This window comes from Oculina patagonica, chromosome 12 (genome assembly GCF_052425735.1).
Source record: "Oculina patagonica isolate OP01 chromosome 12, crgOcupat, whole genome shotgun sequence".
Taxonomy (NCBI): domain Eukaryota; kingdom Metazoa; phylum Cnidaria; class Anthozoa; order Scleractinia; family Oculinidae; genus Oculina; species Oculina patagonica.
In genome coordinates, this window is record NC_135769.1 from 20,880,670 (window position 1) to 20,890,468 (window position 9,799).

General features: G+C 37.1%; 2 protein-coding genes across 2 annotated transcripts in view; both read right to left on the reverse strand.

Moving 5' to 3' along the window:
* LOC144633984 (L-xylulose reductase-like) overlaps nt 1-9,799 on the reverse strand; it is a 133,913-nt gene that overhangs the window by 11,179 nt on the left and 112,935 nt on the right. The gene's annotated exons all lie outside the window — the stretch shown is intronic.
* On the reverse strand, nt 7,828-9,216 carry LOC144633985 (uncharacterized). Its single transcript, XM_078492920.1, has one exon. The coding sequence runs from the start codon at nt 9,121-9,123 to the stop codon at nt 8,389-8,391; it is 735 nt and encodes a 244-aa protein (XP_078349046.1). The 5' UTR covers nt 9,124-9,216; the 3' UTR covers nt 7,828-8,388.

Consider the following 9,799-nt stretch of genomic DNA (forward strand, 5'->3'; position numbering starts at 1 on the left):
GAAAACAAAAAAATGTTTTGTCAATCATTTCTGTGATTTTACAACTTAACTCGCGCAAAATATCAACACATATAGCCAACTAGTCTGCCTCCTGTTAGTAGAATTTTTAACTATATGTTATGTTCGATTCATTTAAAATATTTGTTTCCTCTGTTTCAGTGGCATGCCTGTAAACTAGCTATCTCGAAGGGAAATGAAGCTTAGTGCATGACCACTATAAATAACATTTACATTTAGAGTAAGAAAATCACTAACAAAGACCAAATGTACATGCAAAACAGGGAGTTTTTTCAGGAGTGATCAAGGTTTATTATTCTATTTATTACAAATATTTTTGCTTTATTCAGTTTAGACAAAAATTATTTGGTAGTAAGGACCTTAAGAGCATGGTACGAGCAAGATATTAAGAACGACTTTCAAAGGAAGTGCTTATATATGCTTTTGATTATCACATTTTACACCAACCTCGTTTTACATTCAACTGGGCAGCAACAGGAAGGAGTGAGGGCCCTGGGAACGTACCTTATTATAGGAATATAACGAAGCATTTTAACAAAGCGAACAAAATTTACGCGTAATAAAATTAACGCGAATTAAAGAAAAGTTCTGGTTAAATGATTATAACAAACCTGTTTTAATACATCAATAAAATTAACGCGAATTTTTGAAATTCGCGTTAATAACATGTACCGTTAATTTCCTATAATAAGGTAACTGGATTAAAATTTGAAAAGGTCGTACTCGACCTGTAGTTAGTGTAGTGTGGTGTAGCTGCTACACTACTAAACATGGTGTAGCAGCTCTCGTTAGCTTAGAATTCTACTGGTCCTCTAGTGTAGTAGTTGCTACTGTTTGGGGGGCTAAGGGCATAATAATAATAATAATAATAATAATAATAAAGACTTTATTTAAAATGAGGGTAACACTAAATAGCAAAGCTAACAAACCTGTGGCCCTCTCTAAAAATTACACTAGAATATTATAAAAACACTATATACATTGAAAATTGAATACGAATATGCATAATAGTAAACGATATATGAAGCTAAAAAGTTAAAACTATACAATAAAATGATGTAAAAGCTGCTGCTCCGAAAACACCCGATCTCTGAGAGATTCTTTAAAGGGCTTCGGCTGTTCGATTCGCCTTTTTGAGATAGGGAGAGCATTCCAAAGGCGGGTGGCAGAAACAGAAAAATTGCGCCCGCCTTCTGTCTCCCTTCTGAATTTCGGGCAGCGCAAGTTAAAATAAGCGTAGCGAGTGCTTCTTTTGTTTGCTTGGCTATTTAACACAAGTTGGTCGCTTAAAAAGGTAGGGACGTTTCCATAGATCCGTTTGGCATGGTTACTGTTGTTTGTTTTACTAGATAGAACAAGGTTACGAAGCCAGCCATTCATGTGAGACCTTACAAGAACTGCTACCCGATCCGTCTCAAAATCCTTATTGTAACGTCACTGACTCCCAAACGGAAACATTTTAAAACTGCTATAGGTTTTAACCATCTGTGCAAGTGTGCGAAAACAGCGAGAAACAAATAAAAGAACAACTTTGGAAAGATAACAGTGGTCTGTTTATTATCACAAACATCGCTAACGTCTTGTTTAATCCTTTAATTCTCATAAGTGATCAACGATAATTTCTCCTTAAAATATGCATACAATGGTAAGCATACCGTGGTAAGAATAACGAAATTGATCAATTTACAACCACCTGCAAAAACCACACCCTAACATGAATATATATGCTTAGAGAGCACAAAGCTGACTTCTAATCTGCAACGGTTTCACCACTTACACATCAAAATAAAAGTTTCAGTGAATTGTAAAATAAAATGTTATGTGTCGAGTAAAAAGTTAAAGAGAGAGTAAAATCTAGCTAGCCTACAGAACTGTTTTAAATATTCGTACATCCGAGAGACTTAGCGAGTCTTGGCGCTTCGCATCAATTCAAATTCGCTTTTAAAATTTCGTTTGCTTGTTTATCAGCCGCAAAATGTTAAATTCCCTTCCTCAACTTGTCTTCACTTTATTCTTGTCGACTTCTTCCGTGTTAGTTTTCCTTCCAAACAAAATAAGCTTGATAACTTTGAAAATGGTAACCAAGATCAGTTTGACGAGTTTCTTGAATATCTCCAATCCGTATGACCACAGAAGCGCAGAGAGAATGGCGCAGATAAAAATGGCAACCAGTCCAAATAATGACATGTCTGCGACTTTCACGAAAAAAAAAACGACGTTAACGCCAAATTAAGCCGTAACTTTCTGACTTCTTCAGCGTTTCTTCTTCTGTTAAAGCCTTGAAATCCCTTTCTTTCGCTGCTTTCAACTTTGAAGAATAAAAATAATTTTGTGGCAGAGTAGAGCTGTAGAAGTGTAACGACTTCACTCGATGAGAAGCAAGGATATAGCGCTCTCGTCAATCTGCATGACTGTTTTGTGCTCCAGCCGAAGCGTTGTGTCTTTACAAGGACTGTGTTTCTTGTGGTCTTGTACAGTGTCCAACATCCTGTTGAGCACTTCAAATAACACCTGCACTAAATTTTCAAAAACAATTAGCAATTCCTAAGCTGGTTAATACGCGATTTGTTTTCGTTAATTCCGTTACATTGTTTTTACCATTTGGTCCGCCTTGCTTGTATGAAGTATTTCTGATATCACTGCTAGGACAGTGTTAAAATTACCAGCTAAATATACTTTCTGTTCCAATGTTTGTGTTCGAAACACACAGGTTCATAGAATTTGTTTTAATTTCTCCGATTTAATTAGCCCTGAAATATAAGTAAGTAACGCGTCTAGCTTTTAGCTGGTGTTGGAATTAAAAACGGATTTGATTAACATATTTAGAGCTTTGTATGAATTAAATATGAATCTATTTTTTTGTTTATAGAACTCCGATCTCCTTGAGGAATTAATACTGCATATTTTTAACAATTTTCTTTCGATTGTCTTAGTTTTACACATTTATTTTGGATGGTTGTGATCAGCACATTAAAATATATTTTATCATTTTTTTAAGTTTGTCGAATAAACGCAGTACTTACTTCGTTATGAAAGTATAAGCTTTTGTTTTTAGTTATCAGTCGAGGGGGAAAGATTTGAATTCAGTTAATCTACTGTAGCCAAGAAATCCGAATAAAATTAAGTCCCCTTTCGTAACTCAAAAACTTTTATGCCCCTCTTTCGACGAAACATAACAATTTTTTCCCTGACAAGCGTCCTTCCTAAAGAGCATACACCCTATTCAAACGAGTTGCAACAAAAACAAGTCAAGGAAAGCATATGAAATGTGCACAAGCAGATTTTCGTGACAAGTTGCTCTGCTCGTTTGTTCTGTTGCACGGTAAGCTTTTCTTAACAAGTTTTACTTGTTTGTAGAAACGGCCAAATATATTACTTATATTACGTCTACATGTTAAAACCGTAGCTTGTTAGCTATAGGGAGTCTTTCCCTTTTACAAGGGAAAAATTTGCATGTTTTGCAGTACCAGCTAGCAAATGAAAACTTGTCAAGAAAGACTTACATTTGTGCTCCATTACAATGTAGCCACCTGTAGTAAAGTGACATTTTTCAGCAACTTAAACACATCGAAATCGTGGGAATTTGACATGCAAAACAACATTCATTGCGTGCAAAACTAAGCAGTTCATGCGAACTTTGTATAAATCCTGTTTAGTTTATCTTGGAACTGCATAATTACAGTATAATAAAGTGAGAAATTTCCCGCTAAAAGGTCGAAAAATGGCAAACTTGGCCCGTAAATACGCGCCAATATCTCGGACATCAACAGGCCCAGGTTCAGATATTCGATTAAGTACAAAAAAAACACTCACTTCTAAGATCCAAAGGTACAAATTAAGAACTGACATTGGAAACTCCCTATTAGGCAGAATTGAGTAGAATATTAAAAATAAAACTCTCATATTATATCTTTTTAGTTTATTGCTCTAAAAGACAGGGCTTGTAGCTAAAGTTATTGTGCATTAAATATTTAATAGTTTAACAAACACTTGAGCCAAGTTGCTAAGAGTTAAACGGCTATATCAACAAATTAAATATTACTCTAGGAAAAATAAAAATAGGTCTATAAAATCTTTATGTTTGCTGAACTTTGGCGTGAAAACCCTCTATTTAAAAACGTTAATTTCTTAATCATTAGCAAGCACAATTTATCATCTACGGAGTTTTTGACGTATAGCTAGCATAAAAACCCGGGATTCCTTTCTCCTAAATACTGTATAAATAAATTATCAAATATTCCAAGAGGCACTTCATCCATCAACATAAAAGTCATCGTTCTCCATTTCTCGATATAAAATTGTTTCTTTAGTTAAAAGTCATCTTCGCATGTCTCAAAATGGAAGAAATCAGAAATGAGATCCGGCCAATATTTTTGGCATTGGAGTTTTGACAGCAAAAGTGATGTGTCTATCTCTATTTTGCGGCGGCGGCCTTCGCTTCGGCCTTAGCTTCCTTAGCTTGAGCCTTCTCTGCCTTCTTCGCTGTCTTCTCGGCTGCCTTCTCTTGCTTATTGCTCGCCTGACTCTTCGGCGACTGATTAGAGGCTTTCGCAGATGCAGCTTTGCTGGGCGAATCAGGTGGTGCAGCAGGTCTGTTTGCAGTGCTTTTCTCTGTTCTTGTCGGAGGCCTTTCTGGTTCAACCGTCTTCCCCTTTGTCAAAGTAAACATGCATACTTCAAATAACACCAGACCGAACATAAAGTAACCAAACCAATCCTTTGTAAAATATTTGGCAAACGTTATCAGGAATGCTGTAGATGTCAGACCGAATCCAATCACGCTAAAAACCATCTTGAATATCAGATTGAAGCTTTTTCTGGCAAGTTCAGCAAAACGACTTCAGCACATAGATAAGCACTAATTTGTGTTTTGCTTTAAAATTCCAAAAGTAAAATTCTTAATTTTGTTTCACGTCAATCACTAGGTCACGTGATAAGCTTACACCCAGTGTTAGCTAAACGATTGGCAGTCACAAGAAGAATAATTTATGATTATCCGTTTAGAAATTGGAGGCCTTGGGAATGAAGAAATGCGCAAGGACTGCAAAAACTAAGATGTTGAATCGAGACACCAAAATAAGCCAGATAAAATACGTCTGACTAAATATTAAAACATCCAAAGTATGTACTTTAATTTTTTTACCTTTAGTTGTAAAGCTTTATTCGCCGCGAGAATGTGAATTTACGATGTTCAGAGAAGCAAGAAGCATACGATCATAGAAGAGAATTTACGAAGCTTCATTGCCAATTCCGTTATACTGTACATTTGAAATAGAAATATGCGTTAATATCCAATTTGTCTTTGGTGTTGAGGACTGTAAAATTATTTAAATCGGTTTTATTCCTTCGGTTATTCTTCCAATAGTAAAATTTGTTGGGCTTATATTAACTACTGTTTAAGGCAGACAAACAACGCTTTTTGCAGGTAACCGTTGTTCAAATGAAGCGGAAGATTGAACAATGGACGCTGTCAAAAGAACAATAGACGCTGGCAGCACACCAGATGAATCTTAAATGCCTCAGTTAATGTCAGTGTACCATAAATGTGTTACTTGCACTCGTTGCTGGGCGTGGTTTTAAAATACATCGAATGATGAAGTTAAAAAGCCTAATAAAATTGTATCACTAAAATACACGATTTTATCAGCTTTTAAATTACAAAGACGGTCAGCATATCAACATAAGCAAAAGATTTTTAAGTTGGATTTTTTATCGTATTATTCTTTCAACTTTCTATCAAATCTTACTTAATTAGCTTTTATTTGCCGAGATAGCTTTCAGCAGCAAAATATCTCGGTTAACGGGAAAGCTTGAGGCAACAGTACAGTTCTTGCCATTTTATTTGACCAGCTGGACTGGTATTAGAAAAGTGATATGCGCAGTAAAAAATATGTTGCCAAAGTGATCGACCCACACTTCTGCAGCACTGCTGCTGCTTATTCTAGTTTATGTAGCAGCATAAAACGACTAGTAATGTTACTACTGGCTACCAAAGTCCAACCCCTCGTCCTCGCCGTGGTAGCTGGTAACAGGAAAGTAGGGGATTGCCGTCCAGGGCGAAGTATGGTGGAGGATTCGTTCCTCCGGGCCGCTACGGTAGCCATGAAGGCCTGCACGGAACCCTGAAAACCCCTGGCTAACGGGGCTCTGGTGAAGTTTGAAGGGCTAATCACCCATCAAATGGATATTAATGATTACAGAAACCATGGGAAACATGCACAAAATCACATCTGTCTTTGGAGGAGAGAATGCCTCTTCGGGGCCTAGTATGACGCACCGCTGTGAAAGCCGAAGGGAAGCAGCGATGCCGACCCCTCTCCTTACCCCCCCCCCCCCCGAATGTTACTACTCATCGCAGGTTACACTGCACAGCTTTTGGAAGAATTGCATTGAAAACCAAAATTTCGTACCGAGACCCGCATCTCAAGGACATTAATAATAGGACTGAGTGAAGTCTGTAATACAGGACTGTTATCAACGAGTGATTTACAAAATCGGACGACCGCGAAGCGAAGGTCCGATTTGGTTAATCACGAGTATGATTGCAGAAAGAATTAGACGATACGAAGTCCTGTTACCAATAAATCAAAACTATAACAAAATTTGCCTAAACGCGACTTTATAAAAACATAACAGTCGAGTTCGATTCCTTTCAGTGAGCAAAACGCACGAGAAACCAAAGGAGGTCCCAAAGAACAGTAAAAAAAGGCGCGTACTTTCTAGTTGTTCATGAATACGTACTCAGTCCATTTACGAACACTACACGTACACTGTCTTATTTGGGCTAAAAAATCAGGCTGCTAGCTGATAACAATCGATCAGATTCGAGAAGTTTGGTATGGTTTGATAGGTGTCAAAATAAAATCGTGAATCAAAATTGAAACTCATTGGTTTTACGTCAGGAGAAAAAATCGTTTTATAGTTTGGGTGTTTCTCATCATGACAATCAGAACAAGAACGAACAGGAGCCGTAATGAGAGAGTCTAAAACTCCGGTCCATCATGCATGCGCGCGACCTGATTACTTTTGTCATATTGTTGACTTTGTGTTTACACGTGCCGGAAAAAAATAATGTATAACTTAAATGAATAAAATTAAGATGGTTCTCGAAGCAAAATCTTGCACGTACAATTCAGAAATAATGTCAGTAATACTTGGCCAATCAACTATAAAATATGGGGTTATTATTCACCGTATCCCATGATTCTATTTTAGGCGATTGTGGAATTTATGAAATTGTGACATCAGTTTACCTACTAAATCAATGACCGCCGTTATAATTAGCTGGGAAGGATTCAAGAAAGGTCAATAAAGATGAGATATTGAAAATATGAAATGATAAAAAAAAGTTAAGCATTCGATAGCTTAGAGCAGGCCTGAGCTTAGAGGGTACCGGATACAGACTTCGGTTCACCTTAAGCCTTATGTCTGGGTCAGGTGGCAGCTTTCGCAAGGTCTTACATGAAAGACTCGCTACTCTTCGAGAGAAGAATAGAAAAAAAACAACAGGAACAATACCCCTAGCTCCACAAAAAAATGGTACTGCTACACTAGAGAACCAGTTGAATTATCAGCTTTCGTAAGCTGCTACACTATCTTCGTGACTGCAAAGATCCAGATTAGCTCCGCTAAAACTAATTTTCATGCAAATGCATTTTATACATTCAGTAAATCAATTTTTTTTTTCCATTTCAATTGAAAGCGCGACTAAAATCCCGTGAAACTTCGTTAAAAACTAACTTGCTTGCATTGAATGTTCACTATAATAGTTTTTTTTTAATTTTGAAATGGTCATTTGATTTGAGTAAATAGAATTTGCAGCGAACTCTGTGACGTCTGGCACCTATTGATTTTATTACTAAGCTAGCCACGTGTTTAGATGGACAGATTTGCATTTCTTTACAAAAGTAAACAAAAAGCAGATCGCGAGTCATTGTTTGATGAAAATTCAAAAATATGAATTTTTATTTTTACCTCACCCTAAAACTTATAGATCTACTCCTAACAGCGAAGCTAAGCCTAGGGATAGTTCGAAAAGCCTAAATAAAAATTACTGTACAGCAATAGTACAATGTTTAAAATCCGTGTCTGTTCCTACAAAAGGCATTGAATGTAGGCGGAGAGGATTTCCCTACAAAATGCTCGTCCACTTGGTCAAGAGATTTTCATTTCAAAATGAAATTCGAACAAATGTCGTTTATACCAGTTTCATTTTCCGTGAACCGCGGATGATTTGGTAAATTCGTAGCTGATTGAGATCGCTTGAAGCGGAATTTGCCACTAAATCGTCAATCTTTGTTTCGCATCGATTCTGTTTACTATTGACTTTTTCCTGCTCTAGTGTATACGATAAATAATTCGTTGTATACCTCAGAAACGACCCAAACCGTTCATGCATTCATCCATCGTGCTTTTAACATCATAAATTTTCTGCTCCTCTTCGTAAATCTTTTCCTTCAAGCATCTAACTTCATAATCCATTCTTCCGATTTTCCTCTCCGCGGCCTCGTAGCGTATTTCTTCGTCTCGCCTTCGTTGCCAGAGCTCGCGAATTTTATTTTCGTACGCTTCTTCGCGATCGCCTCGCTTTTCTTCAGAAATTGCCAATTTCCGTAAATTTCTACCCACGAACTTGTTTTGTTCCTCCAGCTCTCTGCGTTTGTCGCTGGCAGCCATCAAACGCAGTCGAAATCGTTCGGTTTCCCGAGTCACAGTCTGCAATCTTCGCCGGCATTCAGCGCACTTGTTTTCGCTATAATCGGCTGACTTTTCATTTTGCTTAATCGCCGCTTCGAGCTTCTCATTTTTTCTTTCATCCTCCTCCTCCAACTCATCCAAAATCTTTATCTGCCTGTCTTCTCTCTCTTTTCTCGCAAGCTCTTCGCGGTAGATTTTCTCTTTGTCGAAAATGCGATCTTCGACGGCATCTAATTTTTCTTCGAGTAGCCGCTTTCTCCTTTTCAAGGCGTCAACCTCCTTTTCTTTTTCGTCGGCTTCGTGGTTCGCGTACGCGAGCTTTTTAACAGCAGCTTTCTCTCGTTCTTCGGCTTGATCAATTTCGTGCCTCATCAGGCTCGTTTTCTTTTTGAATTCTTCCATCGCCATACTTCAATGTTTAGAACGTTTGATCTTGGCCTGTGTCGTTCGTGTTTATAATTTTCCTTTTGTAATCTGAAATTCACCTGTTTCTCCAAATGGAATAAATTATTACATTGCCTTCACCAATCACATCGCGACAATGACTGGTGGTTATTTATCAAGCGATTTAACGAATCAGATTTCGAGGCTAGCTGCAAACAACAAAGGTTAAAGCCGTTATCAAGTGCAACAGCAGTCACGATAGAGAAAACACCTCTTAAAATGGGGTTAATTTTTTGTATGAGATTTAAATTACTGTCTGCCTGAATATACGATGTTAATCAATCTTCCTTGAAAATCTTATCAGAAAACAGTGTATTTAACCGAGCTAACTGGAGATTTTAAAGATTAAATTCTACAAATGTAATGTGGAAACATCTGATCGGATTATACAAAACTATCAAACACACTTTAAAAGTATACAAAAAGCATTTCAAGACAAAACAAAACTGAAAAAATCCTTAACTGATTTTCTTTCTATGAAAATACAATAAGGCAGCAGAAAGAATTAAAATGAAGTCAGTTTCGTTTATTCATTGGTCGCCGCAGTTTTTTATTGTTCCTCAGTATATTTTGCAACGTGCCCCATTTTCAAAAGACAATTTCAATTTCGATTTGAGAAGCTATTATTCGAACAGCTATA